Source organism: Pseudopipra pipra, chromosome 14 (genome assembly GCF_036250125.1).
Source record: "Pseudopipra pipra isolate bDixPip1 chromosome 14, bDixPip1.hap1, whole genome shotgun sequence".
Lineage (NCBI taxonomy): Eukaryota > Metazoa > Chordata > Aves > Passeriformes > Pipridae > Pseudopipra > Pseudopipra pipra.
The window spans coordinates 296,473-319,711 of record NC_087562.1 but is presented as its reverse complement, the minus strand read 5'-3'; the positions used below and the strand labels follow the sequence as shown (position 1 = coordinate 319,711).

General features: G+C 39.6%; 1 protein-coding gene across 12 annotated transcripts in view; it reads left to right on the top strand.

Moving 5' to 3' along the window:
• ESRP2 (epithelial splicing regulatory protein 2) overlaps positions 1-23,239 on the top strand; it is a 131,001-nt gene that overhangs the window by 22,072 nt on the left and 85,690 nt on the right. For 8 of the 12 annotated variants that reach the window (XR_010434220.1, XR_010434219.1, XM_064670587.1 and 5 more), the window contains exons 4-7: positions 778-895; positions 11,378-11,759; positions 18,806-18,930; positions 20,160-20,223. Coding sequence is in view for 10 of the 12 variants with exons in the window: in XM_064670587.1 (XP_064526657.1) it covers positions 20,204-20,223 (20 nt within the window). In the remaining 2 variants the exon portion in view is untranslated. Of the gene's footprint in view, positions 1-777; positions 896-5,041; positions 5,123-6,370; positions 6,488-11,377; positions 11,760-16,649; positions 16,816-18,805; positions 18,931-20,159; positions 20,224-23,239 lie in introns of those variants that run through there. The other 4 variants (XM_064670576.1, XM_064670574.1, XM_064670577.1 and 1 more) reach the window with 4 other exon arrangements.

The following is a 23,239-nucleotide window of genomic DNA, read 5'->3' as shown; positions in this document are numbered from 1 at the left end:
CAGGGAGCTGCCCCTGTGGCTGCCCATGTGCCAGACCCTCCAGCTCTGCAGAGCTGAGTTTCATTTCGGGTGTGCTCATTTCCAGGTCTTGTTCAGCATGTCAGAGTAGCACAGTGATACACCTCCAAATGGCCTTGCCATTGCTTTTTTGTGTGCCAGGGAAACCCCTTCCCATTTCCTGCATTTACAGGCAAAATTAAACACACAGAGTGTGGCATTGCTAAACTTGGGAAGTGAAGTTTCATACTTTCGGGCTAAGTGTGAACAAACATTTCACCTTATCTGCTTCAGCCAAATCCACTTCCTTTTCCTTCTGCTTCCTCCCGTTTCCATGCACAAAGTGGCTCACCATCATTCCTGTTTAAGGAGGAGGATGGTGGTGTCTCTGATCTCTGCTGTGGGCTGGAACTGGGATGCAGTAAAGTGAACGAGCAAACAAAACCAAAAAAACACAACTAAAAAACCTCACAGGAAACCCAGCTTAATATGTCTGAACCAGAAGATAAAGACAAGCCTCTTAAACTAGCAACTTCCCATATTTTGATTAATATTATAGTGTATTCAATTCTTCAAAGAGCTGTATATTAAAGAAACAGTAATTACTAAAAAATCCAATGGCAGGGAGAACTTAAGGATTTCTCTTTCATAACATCATGAGCTGCTTTGAACAATTAATTATCTCTAAAATCTATTGTTTAAATGCTAATTCTAGATGTGTAATTAATGGTTACATGACAGCAAATAAATAATACAGCATACAAATATTTTTTATTTAAGGAATAAGGATTTTAACCTGTATATGAAGAGGCTCAGGAAATAGGAAATTGGGAATGGAGAGGACTCCGTTCAATCCACAAGAAATTTGAGGGATGCTATAATAAGAAGGACAATGAAAGTAAGGAAGTATTTCTTGACTAAATTTAAAAGTGGCCTAGGAAAGCCCAGGCTGCAGGTGTTGATGGAAATGTTGCAGGAATTTTAAAACAGTTTAGTTTTATGACCAGTTATCCAGGCTAAGGCAATGATAGGAAGTAACCCTATCTACTGCCCCGGGGTACGAGCCAGGGGTCAGGAGGGCACTCCTTTTTGTGCCACAACATTACCTGCATCTCAAAAGAAGAATTTTGCTGTTTCTTCTGAGTAGAATTCACATTCCTAGAAAATTCAGATGGTTAATATTCTGGACAAGGAGTTCAGTTTCGTATTTAACATAAAACATTCCTGTAGAAATTCTGCCATGCCTCACAATGAAAGCCAAAGGTCAGAGTGGGTTCCAGGAGTGCCCTGGTGAGCTGAGAGAGGCTGTGCTGCTTGTGAGCCCCAGCTGGGCTCTCACTGCTCCTGCTTTAGGCAGGGAAAGAGGAGAGGAAGGGAAGTGCCCAAGGCTGCACAATAAATGTCAGGCTAAGAGTTGGAAAAGTAGAACAATATATTACCATGGTTAAGTATAGACCTAACAAAATTGTCATCACACAACACAGGAGGGCAAAATGCTTCAAAATTTTATTGTTAAAATACTTTTATGAGTTTTAATAGAATTGGTATAAATTCTATAGGAATTAATACCAGATAGGAAGGTATGTAGGTAGACTTCTTAAGGAAGGTAGACTTCTTAAACTAGGGTTTTTCAAATGGCTTCCTGGATTGACAATAAGGGAGAAATAATAACAGAGAAATTTTAATTAAAATAATATATTAAAGTTTAAAAAATAAATTTTCTCAGATAGAATGACTAAAATGTTATATATGTAAAGTATATATTAAACATATAGACAATTGCCTTTACGAAGTTTTCCACAACTTGATTAAAATGAAAGTTTTAGGTTTTGATTGCAAAAGTGTTTAAAGGTGATTTTTAAAAAGCAAGGAATATAGACCTACCTTGTAGGTATTTGATTTCAACATGCCTCAGAGGTCAGACTGCAATTCAAGGTTATTACTTCTTACATTTACAGGGAAGATCACACACAAATAGTTGCTTTATGTCCATCACATATAATCCCTCACTTTAGAAATGAGCCCAGAGGCTACTGTAAGATGTCTTAGAAGGCCACAGAACAAAAGGAGTATTTTTTATTTTAGTTTCATAATAGAACCAAAAAATGATTTTAGTCTCAAACTTGCAGCAAATTGGAAATGCACCCTGAATCCTGGCATTTTTCATTGATCATACAAGCTTTGATTTTTAAAAGTAATATATTTAAGACCTCTGTTGTATTATGCCTGATTTTTACATTCTGAAAATAGAGTTTCTGGTATGCTGTGTCATGATTTGGAGTTTTAATATCAGACCTCTAAAATGATGTTTCAAATTGGTTGTATATTTTCTATTTAGATGTGATGAGCACAATAGTGTGGGACAGATTTTTTTGTAGGTTAGTTTAATTTTGGGCAGATTATACGTCAGAGAAGACAAAGAAGATGAAGCCTGCATGTCTTATTAATCCATCTAAAATGGATTTCCTTCTCAGTCTACAATATATTTATCTCAGTATTACCTTGGTTTCAGGTATCAATCACGGCCAGCTTTCTTCAGGAATTTAAGCCTGTCTCCAAGTGGGACTGCCTGTTACAAATCATTGCAGTTAGGAGAAGCAATCCAGTGGGAAGCTGGTTTTGCTGAAGTATCATTCGTGCCTTCACAGCTCTGCATTTTCAGCTGAGCTGGGGGGATGCTGCAGATGACACCCAGGTTTTCCACTTGGCTTTCACTTTTATGTAACACAGCCATCTCAGAGCCTCTGGCATTTCTTTCTTTTATAACCTACAGTATTCACATATTCACTAGAATACAGAGAAAATGATACCTATTCCCAAAAGGTTTAGTGAGCTGATGAATCATCATTTAACCTTTTGCTCAATCAGCACAAGGAGTCAGTCAGCACACAGTAACTGTGTCTGTGTGCACACATGTATGCGTGCACATACACTGGTATTTTAGGGAGAAATTTGTGTACAGAGAGTGTCATACTTTTCCACAGGATAAATAAATTGTTTTACCAAAGTCATTCAAATAGATCTGTTATAAAAGCAAGGAAAATCCCTAACTATGCAAGGAGTTTGTTCCTGCATAACTGTTGCATGCACTATTTCGTCTCGTCGACTTTAATATGACCACTCCCAAGCTTAAAATTAAGTATGTGCTGAATGTTTAGATTTTTAAAGGAACCAGAATATAAAGATCTTCCCAAACAGAAAGCTGGTCTCAGGGATTTTTTGCTTTTGGAAGAGTTTCCTAAAATGTACTTTACTTTGCCTGATGATATTTCTGATGTCTTCAACAATTTCTTCACAGGTGTAGTGTATTGCCATGTGCATGTGTTCTTGAAATATGAGATGCATCTGCTCTCTAAAGATATTTAAAAATTGTAACTCCCAGAAGAAAATAATTTTGTATATAAAGAATGAGGGGCCCAGCACGGTCACCTAGCCTGAGCACCTATATATATTGTACACAAGTTCCTGTTGGCTAACGAAGTATCATGAAGTGCAGTTTTGTGCAGTAAGAGCAGTTACAGTCTGGACAAAGAACAGGCTGCAGAGGATGTGATGTGCTGCATATTCACACCCCAGCACGCCCTGTAGTAGCTTGTTTGTACGTTTGTACCTACCGGCAGTAGAATCCTTGTTTCACCTTTTGCCTAAACTTCATTGAATAGAGGCAAACAGCCTCTATTATTAGATATTAGATACAGATATAGATATTAGAAACAGAAAGAAAAGAACTATTAAATTGGCTAAATTCAGTCTGAATATACCCAAGTTGCCTATCACATAAGCATCCTCTCTGATTTTACAGACAGAAAATGCAGGAGATTGAGTAACCCCTGTACGAATTTTTGGAACATAGAAGGTAATTTGGAAACAGAATTAAGACTCTCTGATTCCATGGCAGTTTTTCCACATTAGGTTGTCTTTCTCAGGCACATCATGATAATTTTGGTGTACTTGTTCTTTTCATTTTTTCTGACAGTTCTAACATACATAATGAGTTTGCAACTTTTTTTCCTCCTACATCCATCCTCATTTCCTTGTTTCCTCAGCCACATCTTTCAGTCATTCGAGTCCCCTCTACTAGCTGGTTTACAGCCCCTTTGTCACAGTGGTGCTAAAGGAAGCTCACAAATAATGGATTAGGTATAAAAAAGATGGCTGTGAGGTACTGTATCAGTGAGACAGTCCTTCTACCCCTGTGTCTTGTAAAAGTGTCCTGTATATTTTTCCTACTGTCTTAACTTACACTTGCAAATGAAGGTAGGCTCACATAGTGTTTGACAACAGAGGCTACACCATGACACACAGCTGATTAATTCTGCTCAGGATTTTGTATGTCTACTTTCTTGACTTTCATCTTCATGAATCCATGACATCATGCACAAATTGAACAGTCTAACTACAAAATTGATCCATTTTGTGACTGTCTGTGAATTGTCCTTTAACACTGTGAGAGCTACTACTGCAATGATAAAGTTTGTTGTTTGTCAACTCTGGCTTAGCCTTTGCTGAGTAGACCATAACATAAGTGCTTTTTGAAAAGTTATGGAAGTTTTCACGTCTATTGCCCCTGTCATCCCTGGCATACTGAGACAGGAATGCTAAAGCATCCCCTAACAAGCTTTTTATCAAAGTATTAGCCTCAAAGAGTTACCTTCTCTTCTGGCCCAGTGTACATAGGAAATGTTTCCAGTGTTAATCATTAACATAGTAGTGCTAAAAGAATTGTTTGGATCTATGAACATTCAGCAGAGTTTTAATTTGCTAACATGAGAGACTCTGCAGGTTTACAGATCTCATGAAAATATGCAAAAGTGGCATACATTCACTGCTGCTGGGAACAGCCCTTTTACAGTGTATGTATATCTGTGTATGCACAGAAAATATATCAGAAATCAGGAGTAAACTGAGTTTCTGCTTATATAATTCAGAGATTCGTGATTTTCTTTCTTGTACAGTATCATATAGAATCAGATGAGTTTATTATGGTGAAGCTTATTTGATCTGATTTGATTTGGTCTATTACATTTCCTTTCCTGTTTTACAGTTGACTGAATTTTTCCCTTGGGATATGGAGTCAGGATTGAAGTAAAACAGCAAGCTTTGGTCCTTCAAGTCTTTTGCCAAAGTAAGGCAGATAAATGTAAAATTTATTATATCTCACTAACAGCTTTGAGGAAAGAACAACTTCCCTGCTATGTATAGTTAACCTCAGTATGGGTCAAAAAAACCGATTAAAAAGGTGAACTGTGCACAGTGCTCCCATGAGTATAAATGTTAATTGGGCAGCTTTGCTCCTGGCACATGGATATTACTTTATATGACCACAATATCAAACAGAAGAGATACAGCAATAATCAGCTTTCTGTGTCATAATCTTAATACATAGAGATTTCTTTCATTTAGTATATTGCAATAATTGCAGCAAACTAATTTAATGGAAGAAATAAGAAACAACACAGAGCAACAAGTCTCATTATTTGCATACTTAGGAGACTTCCTGAAGCTGGAAGTAACCAGTGTTTTTGGTATCGAAATTCCCTGCATGCAATCTTTGTCTCCATCATTAACTGGCAGTTTACTGTAAACATCAAAGTGTAATATGTCTTGAGGTTGGATTTTAAGTTGAACACCAATTAATTTGAGCAGGGTTTTCTAGATTTAAGGGATAGGATGAAAGACAGGTTTGGGCATAAATAAATAAACAAGCAGCAAGAACTGGCATCTAGCTGGAAGTATTGGGATGACAGGTGAAAATTACTCTGGAGGACCAAGCTCACTGAGGCCTGTAAATGTAAGGGTGAGGTGGGGGCAAAAAAGAGAGATGTTAACAGAGCTTCTGATTGATTTTAACAGCATTTTTGAAAGATTTAACTTAGAACATGTACGACTAGCATGTAAATTAGTTTTGCACACTCTCTGATTAGTTTTGGTAGTGTTCTGGTTTCTGCCAAAGCAAGAGCTGGTTGTGCACAGTCAGTCCACAGAAATGTTTAAGAAATCAGGAGTTTGGACTGTGAGTGCACAGGTTGTTCTCAGTGATAAAGACAGTTTTCAAGCTTTGCTCCCTTTGTACCTCTGTCCTGGTACATGGTCCTGGTGGTGATAGTGCAGCTGTTTGTGAGTCTACATGGTTAACAGATCAGGGAAATTATGAATTTTTAAAATAAACCCTTTTCTTAGGGTTATTGTAACCCTTGATATCCCAAGAAAAAGGATAATTTTTTACAATAATATCAATACTTGATATTTTTCATCATGCAGCCCCACAGGCAGTTGTGTGAACCATTGTATCAAACCCCAGAATGAGGACAGGGAACTCCTCAAAGAGACTTTGCTGCAGAAAACACAGGATATCGAGACAATCTCTTCCTTCAAGCATTTGAAAATAGATTTTTGTTTTTCATGGATTTTCAATGTAGAAATGTGCGTTATTGTTTCTGTGGAAGCCACTAGAGAGCAGCAGACACTTCAGGAGCGGCCAGTCATAAAGGTAACTGCTAAACTGACAATCGAGATGATCGATCAGGTCATTTTGGTAAAGGAGGCAGAACTGGGACACTACTTGCATGATTTTCTTACAGACGCACTCTGTTTTCTTGGTACACTTGCAAGTCGAGAGTACACGTTTTCAGGTGCAGTTCTACAGGTTCTTTCTTTTCACTGGTCTCCAAAGTGGTGTCAATTCCATTCACAAGTTTAAGTGCTTCATCATCATCATCACAAATAACACTTCACCAGTTTGAAAGACAAGGAGCATAAGAACAAATCATTGCTAGTGAAAAACTTTCTCTAATTAGATATTAGTCACTTTTAAAATGCAGGGTAGATTACAATCTGGTGTGTCTCTAAAAATTTTCATAGATATCGCTCACCCTTCAGTGTTCTTGCTGAACAAAAATCTGTCTGAACTGGCCCTTTGATTTTCAGCATCGGCAGAGAGATGAAGCTTAAAGGATGTGGAAATTAAATCTCCCCTGGACTACTACAGATTATGTCATATTTCCTCTGTAGACAGATTCAGCCTTTAAGAATGTATTTTTGCACCTTTTAAAATCACTTTCTTCTGTAGGTCTTCAGAGCAGGATCAAAAATATGTATGATGAAGCTAGTTGTTTTGATAGTGAAGATTCCATGTATACCCTAATCAAGCTTTACCATGGCTGGGAGACAGGATTCCTATATTATCCTAAGAACAACATAATGCTTGCAGTCACAGCATGCATTATTTTCCCACACTGCTCACCCCCTCCTCCTTACTGGGGAGGAAAGGAAGGAGAATGGAGATGACCTTCAGTTATGCTGGGGATAAATGGCAGATAAGAAAAAAAAGGTGAGAAAGGGAATTTTAACATTGCCAAGTAAAAAAAGGTACACAAGATGGGTTTTTTTCCCAGACCACAAAGTTCTGGTGGGTGAACTCTTCTGTTGCCCTAATTTTTTAGGGGTTTCCATGTATTTTCCAAGGAATTTCTACTTTTAGAGGTTCCATATATTTCTGCTTCCATGGTAGAAGTGTAAATTTGGTTTCCCAGTTTCAGAGTCTCCCTTTGGTCCATTGTTTTGACCTCTTGAAAATGTGCCTCCAAGTCATAGGAAAGCTCAGTCTTTTTGTTGGTGGGATCCCAGCTTTGCAGCGACTGTGACTGACATACCACACATACCTGCGTGCTGACAGGTGGGGAGCTGTCCTCCCTCCGGGCAGGGCTGGTGGAGTTCGGGGGGAGTGAAAACACGCCCGCTGCAGCAGCCAGTCCTTCCTTACTGCTGGGGAGGGCTTCAGGTTTAGCCGGGGGTGCAATTAAGGCTTTGTGTCAATTTAGGATGCAAATTAAGAGAATCAGCTGAAAAGTTTTCTCAGAATCCTAACCAGACTGAACAAAATGGTTGGAGCTCTTTGAAGTTTAAAGTTTTAGGTTGTGAGAGGAATTATTAAGTAGATACTTTAAATGCAGTTTTCCTTTCTTGCTGTGATGATCACGTTTTTACATGTGAACTAGCACATATGCTGCTGACTTTTCTTTTCTTGATATTTAATGGAAAAAAAACTAGTGGAAAAAAGCTGAGTCATATTCATTTATATCAGTCTAAGACCACAAAATGGTTGGGCATCATTTGTTTTTCAGAACCCAAAATTTCCATGTAAACCTGAAGACCTTTACATTAAATTTTCAAGTTAATATAGCAAAACGTTAGAGCACCAAGTTTACATATGTGAACATAAACAGTGGCAACAATTAGAAGGCACTTATAATTAATTTTATAATTAGATTTTTACATTATTAATATATATTCAGTCTTTCATATGTTGACTATCTCTTATATGATATTAACTGTGCTGTATAAAGTGTATGACTCAGTTTTTTGCAAGACACTGAGATCCCTGTCTTCCCCAGATGATGTTTTACCTTGGGTCACCTCTGGGCCTCTGAGGTAGCTCAGTCAGGGACCAGTTTCACAGCAATTTAAGAGGACCAGGATGAACTCTATCAGCACAGTGGTAGCTCCACCCCTCCCATCCCACGTTATTATAATTTTTACTGTAAATGTCCAAGTCAATTTTTGATATAACTGTAGGGGTTTTTTAATATAACAGTAATTTTCTGGAGGAAAAAACAGTCTCCGTGACTGGTATTAAAGCGGTTTTCAGTCATGAAGCAATCTTCTCAGTGAAAGGGGAACTTCATGAGGTGTCCAGATGTTGTAAAAAGGGAGGCTGGGGGACCAGTCTGTGGCTCTTTTCTTGTAATACACAATAAATATATACACAATAAATATATAGATTTCTTCTACTTTAAGTGTTGAGCTCTATTAAAGCAAATCAATTCTTCCTAGCTGCATAACAGAATCTTAGTGAAAATGAATTTTTAACTACAACGTTTTCCTAAAAACCACTGTTCTAACCTACTCTATGTAAGAGCAAAGTAAAAAGTAATTGATAGGAGACTTCTACAGTTTTAAACAATGGCTTTGATAGAATTACACAGACTTATTTTTTTCCAATTTGTATTTTAATGAAAAAAAATCAACTGTTTTGGTTTTCTATTTGCATGTAAATTTTAGTTTAAAAAGTCTTTCTGATAACATTGGACCAGCCTGATGAAAGTGCCAACTCTTTGGAAGAGGCAAACCCGAGGTTTTCCTTGCCTGCAGTCATCAAAAATCCCTGATTCCATATGAGGAAATGTCAATCCGGGTGTCATCAAATTCCATTATAATAATTACATTTCCTACCTAAATTCTCCCCTCTAATTTCAGTTAGACAAGGTTTTCTCCAGTTTCTGTGTTAGCATGTCTGTGTTACTGGTTCCCTTCCTCAGGGACTGGCACTCAGTGTGACACAGGCAGGTCCTGTAATCAGTGTGTGCCTTGGAATTGCTTTGTAAAACTTCCTCTTTGCCTGGACAGTAGAAAAAAGCAGTGGGAAGGTGAGATCATGCTGTTGAGAACAGGCAGGAGCATGGGAGTAGAGGCTCCTGAGACATCATTTCATATGATAATGTTCAGTCATCAGTAGTATGATGGTATGCAGTGTTCCAAACATGACAGAGGGAACAGAAATACTCTGAAAGGCCACAGCAGCCCAATGAAGAGCAGCTCATACACAGACACCTGAACTTGCAGGAGATTGACAGTCAAAACCTAAAAGTCTGTTCCAGCAAGTTTTGACTGGTGAACTGTCTGGCTATAGCTGGGGAGGAGATAATAAATCAGGTCTAGACAGCTCCATCTTCTCTGTCCCTACCCGAGGGCTTGCCTGCTGAAAGGAAACGTCAGTTGTGTTACAAAACTGTTGATCCACAATCCTTGGGCAGAACAGAGATCGTGGAACATACTGGTTAAAATTAAAGGAGTTTTGCCACATATCCCTATGATCCACTCTGACTGATCAGTGTTTGATATGAGGGTCACATGAGGGTCTAATCAAAGTTCAAGCTTTTTAATTTTTATTGTTTTCTACGAGTAATGAATTTTCAGCTTTGAATTTTCTGACATTAAGTTCAAGAAAAAAAAGGTTATGGGGAATTTTGGAAAGCAATGTATATTACACTCAGTTATACTGGCTAATACTCTGAGAAGAAAGAGTTTCTTTTTACATAGCAGATAATATGGAAGCATCTCAGAAGATCAGGACCAAATAAATAAACGTAAAGCTAATTAGCATAACAGAAGGCCTGTCTGTGGTACACACACACAGCTGCTCTGTCAGGGTTAAGGCTTTCTGAACCATCCACAGAGGCCACAAGGGTAATTACAAAGTAATTCAGTTCTTACCCATAACAAAGGCCCAAGTATCACACTTGATTGCACTAATCTTATTATATTCAGAAAGATACATAGATGAGTACTGCAGATTGTGAACCTGCTGTACTTACCAGTGTTGTCCAGAGAATCTGAAGTCACTTGGAAATTTTTTCCTATATAACTGAGCTAAAACCTAGAGATGGCTGAAATGGATGCCTGTGGAGCTTCGAGAGCCCTGTTCCCAATGCAGGAGCAGCAGTGCCTTCCTTGCCTCTGATTGCTGCCCCATCCCCTTTGGATGCCCAGAGGGCTTATCCTCCTGGAAATAGCTCTGGCCTTAGGCTGCTGAAGGAAAAGGTATAGGAGGGGTTTACTATTCTTTGTAAGAAAAGAGGGGACTAAGAGGGGAAGAAAGGCATCAGTAGTTATGATGCAGTTCTGGTTTGGGAAGCTGAGAGTGAAGCTAGATCTGAGTGATCCCTGAGCTGGTACCTGGATATATGCATACTTTCTTGTTTCCTTTCCTAGTCAGATAAGGGGAATTTGTATTAATCTCTTCTTAAATTTCACTGAGGTTAAAGGAAACTTTAGGTGCAGATTCTCATGTAAAACATATCCCCCCATACAGCCTGCTCAGAATTGCAGTGTAAATACAATACAGTAACATGTTCAGGGTGGCAGGATTTTTATAGTAGCAAGAGGTTTAGAAAGTCTGAGGGTTGCTTTCTGTGACATTGGGGGTTCACAACATGTTTGACACACAGAAACAAAATAAGAATTTTGGTGGGCTCATTGTGAGAGCTGTTGGTCTGAAGCAGCTGGTGTATTTGTGTCCCACTCTTTACCTTCCCAGTCCAAAAAAAAAGGTGCAGTTTCGTTTGTCTGTTTGTACGTTCCAAACATGTAAACAAAAGCCAAGATTTATAAACGGTTCCATAAAATAGAAGAGTTACTCTCAACTACAAGCAAAATCAATGACTGCTTTTTATTTTCTGTGTCTTGGTGCTTCAACAGCATCTTTAGAAGAAGCCTAAAGGTTAGGAACCCAAAAGATGTTACTTTCATTGAAAAGTTATCCATATGAAGCCTTCATTTTGTCTTTTTTTTTTTTTTTTTTATGGCTTGTTTTTTATTTCAGTGTCCAAGTGTGATGGAAGTTCTTCAAGACTGACCCTGAAAGGTACCTGGCTCCCTCACAGAAAAGAGGATGGAAAAATAATCAGATGTTTTCACCACAAAATGGAGAAGTCATCTTTAACTTTCCTCAAAAAATGTTATCCTCATATGACAACATGTCAAGTCATTTGAGTCTGCTGGATACAATCAGATTTATTGTTACCCTTGACCTCTGAGAGCTCCTAAAAATTATCCTGAGCAATGTCACATACGGACTAAAACCAGAAATACAGGGTAAACCAGTTACACTGACACGAATGAGCCAGGTGATGAATTCTGGCAATCTCCTACCTCACAAGAGAACAGCACCAATTCCACATATGAAGATTTTTTTTCTGCATCCTGTAAGTACGAGTTGCAGCTTCATTCCTAATCCAGAATATGATACTCATTAATTACAGTTCTGTTATATTATGGAAGAAAAATATTTCAGCACACGTGTGTGAGCAGCACACGTGGTTCCAGGTGTGAGCAGCACACACAGTTCAGGTGTGAGCAGCACACACGATTCCAGGTGTGAGCAGCACACACAGTTCAGGTGTGAGCAGCACACACAGTTCAGGTGTGAGCAGCACACACGATTCCAGATGTGAGCAGCACACACAGCTCCAGGTGTGAGCAGCACACATGATTCCAGATGTGAGCAGCACACACAGCTCCAGGTGTGAGCAGCACACACAACTCCAGGTGTGAGCAGCACACACAGTTCAGGTGTGAGCAGCACACACAGCTCCAGGTGTGAGCAGCACACACAACTCCAGGTGTGAGCAGCACACGTGGTTCCAGGTGTGAGCAGCACACGTGGTTCCAGGTGTGAGCAGCACACACAGTTCAGGTGTGAGCAGCACACACAGTTCAGGTGTGAGCAGCACACACAGTCCAGGTGTGAGCAGCACACGTGGTTCCAGATGTGAGCAGCACACACAGTCCAGGTGTGAGCAGCACACACAGTTCAGGTGTGAGCAGCACACACAACTCCAGGTGTGAGCAGCACACACGATTCCAGATGTGAGCAGCACACACAGTCCAGGTGTGAGCAGCACACACAGTTCAGGTGTGAGCAGCACACGTGGTTCCAGATGTGAGCAGCACACGTGGTTCAGGTGTGAGCAGCACACACAGTTCAGGTGTGAGCAGCACACACAGTTCAGGTGTGAGCAGCACACGTGGTTCCAGATGTGAGCAGCACACGTGGTTCAGGTGTGAGCAGCACACACAGTTCAGGTGTGAGCAGCACACACAGTTCAGGTGTGAGCAGCACACGTGGTTCCAGATGTGAGCAGCACACACAGTTCAGGTGTGAGCAGCACACACAGTTCAGGTGTGAGCAGCACACACAGTTCAGGTGTGAGCAGCACACGTGGTTCCAGGTGTGAGCAGCACACACGATTCCAGATGTGAGCAGCACACACAGCTCCAGGTGTGAGCAGCACACGTGGTTCCAGATGTGAGCAGCACACACAGTTCAGGTGTGAGCAGCACACACAACTCCAGGGTGGCTCCTGCGGGAAGCACCAGAGGCTGCTCGAGAAACGCAGCCCCGCAGCCGCGGCCCGGAGGAGGGGGCTGCGGTCGTGTGGAGACTGAAGAGAAGCGTTAATGGAGCAGTTACCAAAAACACAATGTGTTCTTCCTGAATGGGATATGGGGAGGTACAAGAATAGGAGTTAAAAAAAAAAGGGGGGGGCTCTTTTTTGATTTCTAGGTCATTTTATTTGCTGATTATGTGTTAACAGTTGAAGACAAGATCTTGCTGACTGATGCTATTTCTATTACATGTTGGCCATTCTGCCCGATGAAATTGAGGGGTGGAAAAAAAGAAAAGTTGTGCACAGGAGCAATTTAGAACTCCACCTAAAATATCAAGGGATTTCATCCTTGTCCACCCTTCTGAATAACTGCTTGGGAGAAAAAAAGTGTATGTGTATAAATACTTACATAATTTACATTTTAAAATATATATGTGTATATATAAATACATATGCATGTTGTTGAGGAAAGGGTTCATAACAAATCTGTCCTTTTGTTTCCATAATACACTGGACTTTCTTGTTTAGTTCAGATGAGAAAGAGAAACTTTCTGTTCACTGGAACTGCTGTCTCTTCAATAGCTCAACCAACAGAATACTTCCTTTTGATCTTTAGTAAGGTCATACAGAGAATCACTGCAGGTATTGTACTAAACCCTGAATCCCTAAACTTCAAAGCATCATCTAGGACCTGACAAATAAGAACAAACCCCATATAGATGTCACGGGTCCTGAAAATCAGAATACACTACATCACAGAAATTAATTGCATGTAGCAGAATCTAGGAACAGAGTCAAAGGGAGGCGAGATCAGAAAGTATCACAGCAAGTGTTGGCTCTGGAATGACCTCCCAAAATGGAGCTCACCTGAGTCCTGACTCACTCATTAGTAAATTTGGTATGGTGGAGCTGAAGCATCAGTAGTCAGAAGGTTACTGGTAGCTCAGTGCTGATTCATCTGCGGCGTTAAATGTTGCATTGGTTAAGCAACAACAATTGAGAAAGAAGCTGTTTCCCAGAGATTAAGAGGTGATGGGGAGGACTCGATGGCCTGAGGCTGCTTTTGTTCTTAAAAGGTGGGGACGAGGAGGAAAAAAGCTGCATGGTATTTATTCATGAGCAAAGCTGGTTAACAAATAGGGACAGGATGTTTATAAAAGGACTATTCCTGCCATAAGGAGTCCTTTCTTAACAACCTGGATAATTTCATAGCAAACTAAAATTATACTTAAAAAAAGGCAACTGTTCAAAGTGTATGTCTGTGCATACTGCTATAGGTGTATGTTCAGACCTACCTGAGGACAACACTCAAAATACATGTGCTTGTGCATCTGATATGTTGAAAAGATCTGTCCTTCACACCATCAGGTTTTTGTGATATTCTGGGAAAGAAGTGCTGACATTCTTGTTCAAGATCAATTTCTTTCTCAGGCATTCATGGTATAAAAAATTAAGCATAGTGCTGTACTATTCTTTTTCTTCAGCTCTTTCCTTCATTTGTGCTCTAGCTACCACTCTCAAAAGATTTGAAAAATGTAAAATTCCAGAAGTAATTTGAAAGACCCTTGGGCTGAAAGAGTTGCTGTGGGTATTTCAAAATCCTGTTAAGTAGCTATGAGTGCGTGACCCATTAACTAATGAAGAATTTGGCTGCTTACTATTTATTACTTGGTTTATTGTTTTGTCTCCTTCTGTACATGCATCTGAAGCAAATTACTGTTAGGTCTTTAAATCAATATGGTCTATACTAAACTGATTAGAATGTAGGCCATAACACTTTAGTTAAGGAATTTCCTTAAGGAAGTCTGTCCTCACTTTACTCCCATACTAAATTATTTGTTTGAAGGACCCTATAAGGGCATGACATTGTGTTCATTCCTCTTCATGGCAGTACTTGCTAAAGCAGTTTGTAGTTAAAATGGCATTTCTGGCCCCAGTCAACTGTCAAAAAGAAAAAAGTTGTGAAAACTGCAACTTTATTTAGCTAAAGGAAAGTTGGGGAGTCAAGGCTTCTGAAAATTCCCTGAAAATTTTACTTGCCAAAACAAGTTCTTAACTCCTGGTCACAAACACAAGCCCAGCTTTTTACAGTGTGTGAGTAATGAGAAAGGGGTTGCATCATGGCTTTGGCCAGTCTTAGGGTTTGCTGAAAGGAGACTCTGCTCTCACTCCTGACTGTAAACCCATCTATTTATATAGGCTCTGGCAGGAACAGACTGTAGAACTAAGTCAGCCTGGCTGCTGATTAAAACGTGTTTTACTGGTGGATTAACAAATTGCATTGGCTGAGCTGAAGTCTGACCACAACTGTGGCAGGTACAAAGAGGTGGGATACATGAAGCTGGGAAAAAGAAGTGTGGAGAAACAAGAAGGACCTCCCATTCCTGGCAGTAGGGAGCTGTCAAACCAGCTTAGCTGCACTATTTAACTTCAAAAATTATGTTTGGAAATTTTGCCTGAAAAGGCATGTGTCATATTTAAAATCTTTCTGAACAGAGTTTAAGTTCACAATTCAATTCAGATTTCCAGGTGGTGATGTGAGCCTGTTGTCTGATAACTGTCCAAATCATTGAAGTTTTAGACTTAGGTATCATCTCAGTATTAAGGTTTTAAAAATTTCTCTTGGTACTACAATGCAATTAAATCCAATACAGAGAGATTTTAATACCCTCAGCCAGTTTTGCAGTAATCTCATCATGTCATGCCCACTAAGATGAAAAGTGGCAGAGCAGTGTATCAGCTTCCTATGAATGTCACAGTTTCATACCCCCCAGTCCTGCATTCTCCTAGCAGTGCTGCTGAGGCTGTTGAAGATGCTGTCACACATGACCTGTTGCTCTATACCAGGTCTGGAAATGTTTTCCTTACCCTAAAGCCGAATAGATCTTTGAAATGCTTCCGCTAGACCAACTTTGAGAACACAGTTATGTGTTAACTAGTTACAAGTCAGACAAAATATGAAAAATTGTTATGTGTAGGCCACAGGAGAGCTAAGTTGTGAATTGTGTTTTCCTTCTGGATCACAGCTTGACTACTGTGATCTACATCATGGCAAATGTTCCAGCAGAGGATGCTGTTCCTACTCAGCTCTAAGGCTTAGTGTGCTAATGATGAAAGCTAAACTGAGCAAATAAGTGGACATTTACCATTTAAGTACCAGATGGAGTGTTTCTATTAACAGATGCTGCAACTGCTGAATGTTCTTATGGACTGTAAATTTTCCTTTTTTTAATGATAATTCAAGTAAAATACTCAGATTTTTTTATTTTCTAACAAATTGAAATATTCTTTTTCTCCTTCTGCCTCATAGAGACAAACTGTACAGCAGTGCAACTGCAAGAGGAGTATGTTTGTCCTCTTGCCCTGGGTGTATCATGCAGTCACTGCCCAAGAACATTTTCAATGGTGAGCTAATTCTGGGTGGGCTGTAAAGAAAAATGCCTGTTTAAAAAGGGAAAGGGAAAGAATATCCATGGGCTCTTTGAGGCTTCTATCCATCACCTCTATATTATGAAAGTCTTGTATCAGATTCCCACATGTCATTATTATATGTATATAAACATACATATTTTATATTTAAAATTGGATGTGTTTATTATCCTGTGGTTTTCTTTGTAGTGCAAAAGAAGTGTGAGACTTATTACTGTTTGAACATGCCTACTGTACATTTTAGATACAGCTACTTGTTTTGATATTCTTCTCCAGGGTAAAAATTCAAATTGGCCCAAAGAACACACAAATCTGGGGGAAAGGGAAAAGTCTAATCATTGAGTAACATTTGACTGTCATCTTCCCAAGACATTAAGGAGAATTATGAGAATTAAGCTGAAGAAAGCAAAGAGAAAGAGAAGGCAAAGGATGTTGTGCAACTGTGAGCAAGATTTCTTTTATAACAAACAAAAGCAAGACTAACTTCACATGAAGTTAAGTCATATAAGACTGACTTTGTAAATCTGACTGGTGTTTGATCAGCACAGTGGTCCAACCATAAAAGTAGTTGAGGTACAGCTTAATGTTACTTCTGCTATTTCCTGAACAACATACAAGTTAGGATTAATTTTTGCATGAGTACACAGGAGTAACTTCAGTGTGGGCTGTTGCTTCAGTTGCTGGCACTTAGCATTTGATTGGAAGGTGGGGCAGGGGCTGCAGAGCCCTGCTGTGGCTGCCCTGTCATCTTCCAGAGCACCTCATACAACAGGCTTGTAGTTCCATGGCCCAACCAGGGCAGCATCTAGAGCATCCTGCACTGATCCCAGAGCCAGTGTGGCACCTTCTGCAGGTTAAATGGCAGTTCTGGTCCATTCATATAATTCTACCCTTTAGCCACAGGCAAAAGACACAGTTTTGAAATGTTCAAAATGAAAATGAAGGCAAATATTACAAATGTCCTTAAAACCTGCAATCCTGCACAGTTACCGTGGTGGAATGAAATGCACCTGAATGGTGCAAAGGATCCATGGAATATAACACTAGCACTGCATTCTTTATTTGGAATGGATCCAGAGTCCAGGAAGTACAATATAGCTAATTGATATAAAAATAATGGCAATAAAGGTTTGGCTTTAACTTTTAACAGGAATTCACCCATGTTCTATTCAGCATTAGTAAATAAGTTTTTACAAGGCCCACTGGAGTCTTTTATTTGCTGACTTTTATTGAGTTTGGTTAGCAGGAAACAGTAGTTAAATTTGAATACAAGAAGTTAACTCTGTGATGGATGTTGCATTCACAACTGACATCTGTCATGTCCCAATGAAACCTCTTGAGAAACTGTGTGAATGCTAAGAAATACAAGAGCTTTTGCAGAAGTGTGCTTTACATCCCATTTGGAATCTTGGCATGCCCTAAGAAAAATTCAGTCACGATGCAGCCTCGGCCTAAAGCTGCCATTGGAGTTGATTTGAAATACACAGGATTGTTTTCTGTGTTCTTAATCAATCATAGCATATCCTCATCCCCTTCCAAAGGCTCTGTTGAGGTGTCTTTTGAATTGTGGCTAAAATACAATTTAACGCTATTTTCAAGTGTAAGCAGATATCCTGAGTTTCTGAGTCCTCACAGAGAACTCTGCCAGCCATGCCTTTTCTTGTACCAAGAATATCAGGCTGAGACACATGGACTGCAACTGTGGCCATATGGTGGCATGTGTAGGAAGGAGGAAGGAGTAATGGGGAAAAATTCCTTCCACAGAAGAAGGAGTAATGAGGAAAAAAAAGAGAAGTGACTCTACACCCCTCCTATGCAGTACTTGTTCTTCATAACAAACATTTGAAAAAAAATTGCTTTCATTCAAGCAGTTCAGAAGTAGTTCTTGCTGTTCTGACATGAACTTCATTTTATTAGGTTTTTAAGGTGTAGCCTTATGCAGAGTACGTGACAGCAGCATTATCCAGACGCAAAGCAGTTATTAAGAGCTACACAATGAGCAACAGTTGCATAGGTATAGTAACTTCAGAGTGAAGCTGCTTAAACATGAAGGCACTGCTGGGAGGGGTGGAGGAAAGGCATCCTAAAGAATCATTTCTGTGGAAGGAGCATGTCTCTCCTAGGCAGTCGTTCCCCAGAAAGGTTGTGTGTACTGCTGGTAGAAAAGGGAGCGAGTCACATTCAAATCAAATGTGAAATGAAGTGTACCATGGCCTTACAGCAGATGTGAATTCACACTATCAAGGCAGTTTTTCTTTGAAGTGTCCTTTCCTTTTGCTGGGGGCAGGGGGAGACAGTAGTAAGTGTTGTGACTTATGTGTGAAATATGTATTCGATTTATGCTTGTAATACTAGTGTGGGAAACTTGTGATCTCTACAGACATTTGATCATTCTGTGTTGTTACGTACTCAGCTAATATTCTGCATTTCAGATACTTGAGAGAAAGCATAGAAAAATAGAAACTAAAGGAAGATTACGGAAGTCAGAGATGCTAAAAAGGAACAGATCAAGTATCTCCCTTTGGCCCAAATTTGAAAACTCTGAGGGAACAGAAAGGTGAGGAATGAAAAAGAATGTATAACAAAGGAGTTATGTATATGTGCATGTAGATATACATCCATATTTGTCTATAATATGGGATCGGGTCTTTTGATGAGCTTACTATTCAAACATTAACTTTACCTTGTTTTAAATAAGATGTATTTTTATCTAGGGAACAGATTGGGAAACTGAACCTTTAGATTTTGATTCTTTGAACTCTGATGTCGAATTCACTGAAGCAGTTCAAGCAGTACATGTCTTTATCCTCTAAAGGGCTAAAGAAATTAAACAAATAGATCCCTGACTTCTGATTTTTCCTTCATGTGTAAACAATGCTCTTGAAATTACTGTGTTTTGTCTCACTTAAGGACAGTGGATCCAATAAACTCTTTGATGTATCATACCCATACTAATCTTTCTTGATACATTACAATATCTTGATACATACATTTTCTTGTTTCATATTGAAAATAAAGGTATCAACCGTGACTTTATGAGTTTAGGAGCATTCCAATACATATCCTTTATTTCAGTATTCCTAAGGCCTTGCACAAACCATCATGCCCAATGCCAAGCCAAGTTCCCTGTTAAAATGTGATTCATGTTTTTTTGTCATCTAGCCTTTATTGTATTGTGGAAAGGCAAACAAAGACTGAAAAGCACATTTTATATTAAATAGCAGTACTTGACAATGAATATTTGTTGGCCAAGAACCAGAAACTGTGGACCTGACTTGCAGAACTGTTGCCTTAGTTATCCCTTTTCCTGAAAGGGACTTAACACTTCATGTCAGTTGTCATACACTATTTTTTTTCAGCTGAGACTGTGTAATCCTGCCTGCTTAATCCACATATACCCATTCCTTAGGATTTTTTTTAAGAAAGGGATGTTTTCTCTTCTACAGGAGAGAAAAAAACATGTCTATCTTATGGAGCTTATTGTCCACACAACAATGAAGAAGTTACTGTGTGACTCTGAGGGAGTGTATACAGTGGTTTTGTAAATCCCTCTGAGCCCAGTCTTGAGTAAGGCAACTAATCCCAGTAGAAGGGTATTGCCTCATGAGAAATCTCTGCAGAGCTGTGGAATACATTCCTCCACCCCAGTTGCCCAGGCTGTTTGTGTACTGGGGCTTTGGTTACTGCTATAGATAGACTGTGCAAACTGATGAAATGGGGGTATTTTACACCCACTACTTTTGTTTCATTATGTGTTTGCTCACAACCTCCTTCTCTGCCCCCCAGTAATATACTGGCACTGCTATGGAGACTGCTGGTCCTTAGAAGCAATGAAGAGGCATCCTCAAAGGTATTTGTTGTCTCCTGTACTTCTTTTAGGCCTGTGCAACCAAGCTGTAATTCTTGACGTGTATCCCTTCCCACTGCCTTTGAGTCCACATCATTCTAATGTGTACTGCAGGATTCCTTCTCAGAAAAGCAAAACTAACAGTAGAGTAACTGATTCCAAATTTTTAACTTTCTATAGTTACCTGTAAATATTTTCCTCTTTATAGAATTTCTGAAGGAAACTTATACAAAAATGCTATTAATTTTCTGTCTTTTCTTTTAATTGCTGTGATTACAAAACACTTTCATGCCCATGAGCTGGAGGATTCTGAATAAGTTCCAACAGAATACAATTACTCACTCCTACTCCACCTCACTGCTGTGCTAGTAACCATATCTTATTAATCAGCCTTACTGTCCACTCAAGCCTTAGAAGCTACTGTCATTTGTAGTATGTCACAAAACCTGTAAGAAATACTTAGTGGTAACCTGAAGTCCCATTTGCAGTATGCAGTGACAATAAATCAGAAGATAGGTTTATATCTTGAATCAGAGAGAAGGGTAAAAGGGGAAATCTGTAAAACTGTGGGAATGATGGTCCCTGGTACTAATGTTAGGTGTGCATTAGGCATTTTTAGGCAGCTGAAGTTTCAGTAATGAGTTCTGTGCTTTGTGTTTTCTTATAGTACTGAATGTGTGTGTGTTTAAAAATTGTTTCTTTAAGCATACTGTAGTAAAAAACCTAAGCAACAAACACAACTCCCTGAGATTTATGCAAATACTGATCACCACTGGGACTGAGAAATCTTTTGATATAGTAATTTAAATTACAGATGAAGCAGAAAAAGGAGGGTACAAGTGCTCTAACAATTATACCATGATGCTGCCTCAGAGCACTGAGAAGGTTGTTTACATATTTTACAAATAATGAAACCTTATCCTCTCTGCTGGAGCTACCAGTCAGCCTACAGCAAACATATCAGCCCTGAGGGATTTGAGAAGAATCCACCAATTCATTTTCTTCTAGTCACAAAGCACCACCAATGGAAGCGCTGGATCCAAAGGGATGAAAGGGTAGGAAAGGTATTATCAGCCTCCTAAGCATGGAACACTTTTGAAAGATGCCTCTCTGGTAAACACTTCCCCAAGACCTTGTGTGAACTGTTTACCAAGAGCACAAAGACAGGTGACGTGCACTGGCTTTGCCAGCCAGCCAAGATCTTAAGATGTAGATGTTTGGGTTTTTTAACCTCCAGTTATCTCTCTGGTGTATAGGAGACTGCTTTTAAGGCTACACTGAGCAGGAAGTGCTGAGTATGTTCCTAAAGGTGTGGCTTAGCTCCCCAGCAATTCCCCGGTAGCAGGGGCGTGGTAAACTAGCCTTAAGTAAAACAAACAGGCTTTGTGGAAATCAAAAGCTGAGAATGCAAGCTGTTCACATCTCTTTGATTAAAGCAACTAATCTTTGATTGAAGGTGGTGGGCTCCACCTTGTTCCCCTAAACCAAACAGGTTCACAAGGTTTGGATTTATAAGTCTCATGCTTTTGATACCAATGCAAAATAGAAAATGTTTTTAAAGGTAACTTTTGTAGGACATGTTGTGAGAAAAAGAGACATTTACACATTAATGTATTACAAATATAGTATTAAAGAAGAAGAAAAACCCTGTATCATTTCTTTAAAATCACATTACCCTGTACAGAATGGCTCATCTTACACTGAGAGATACAGAGCAGAACCCATAATCCTGAAAATCTCCACCCTTTATTATTGAGTCCTTTTGCCTTGTCTTTCCCAGGGGAAGTTATGTGTTCTTGCCAGAAGCCAACCAGGAAAAGTTCTACTCTTGCACAAGGCAAAGCAGATTGCTGGTACTTTGATCTAACTGGCAAGAATTTAATTTATAGACAGTATTCCCTTCTCCAGCAGTCTACACGGCAAAAGGCTACTATAGATATACTCTCTGACAGGGATTCCTGCATAGATAGGCAGTAATCTGACCTTTTAAGAGACAGAAAGATCTGATCTCACATCTTAGGTTTTATGTCTGTACAAAGTAGGTGTAAAATGCTGCCCATCGTGACTCATCAGTGATTGCCCTCAGCAGCCTGATTGCCCTCAGTGACAGCTGCAGGAGTTGGGCAGTAGCTGCCCCAGGAGAGCCTGCTGTGCCCCAAAGCCATGGATCCACCAGACTGTGAGACAGAAGTGCCCCTCTTGTTGGCCCAGGAGTCACTGTCTTGCTTTGCCAGGATAACTCTTTGTGGAACCAACCACTGAACCAAATGAGGGAATGAGTCCACCTCAAGGAATACATCAAAATATCAAATATTGATTCAGAGTGGAACCCCACAAATAGTAGTGCTGAAGAATCAGAGGGTCCAATAAGCCAAAGGTGGGATGAGAATGAGTAGCTGAAGTTGGATGAACAAGGAATGCCTGAAATTTACATTTATGTCAAACAGTTCATTATGAAACCTACAGCTTTAGAACACAGTTTGTCATATGTGGCAGCCTCAACCAACTTCTAACTATTCCCATTTCCTCAGTGGGGATATATTTGCTTATAGTGAATACTAGGATTTTATTTATCTGAAAAATAATGAGGGAGTAGATTGGACTCCTCAGACTCCCTGCTCACACAAAGCAAAGCACTAGAGTATGGAAAGGAGGAGTTAAAGTTATGTCCCAGACAACTACTTCATCCAGAGCTTTATCAGTACATTCACTTTAGTCACTGGTGGACACTCCCAGAATGTGCCAGGCCACTTTCTCTTGTGTCTGCCCCAGGGCTCTTTTTCGTTTCCTCACCACCATATCTTTGAACCTAGAAAAGGCAAAATCTTACTATGTAAAGGATGTCACAGTGTGGTTGAAATAATTACTTGAGGAAAACAAGGAATGACTGAACACAAGGTGACATTTCCTGTCAAACAAGGGTGTGCCACATGAGCAGAGGGTTGTGGAAAGGGGGTGAGGTAGTACTGGCACTTATGAAACAGCTCTGTCACAGTATATTATCACAACTCCAACTTAT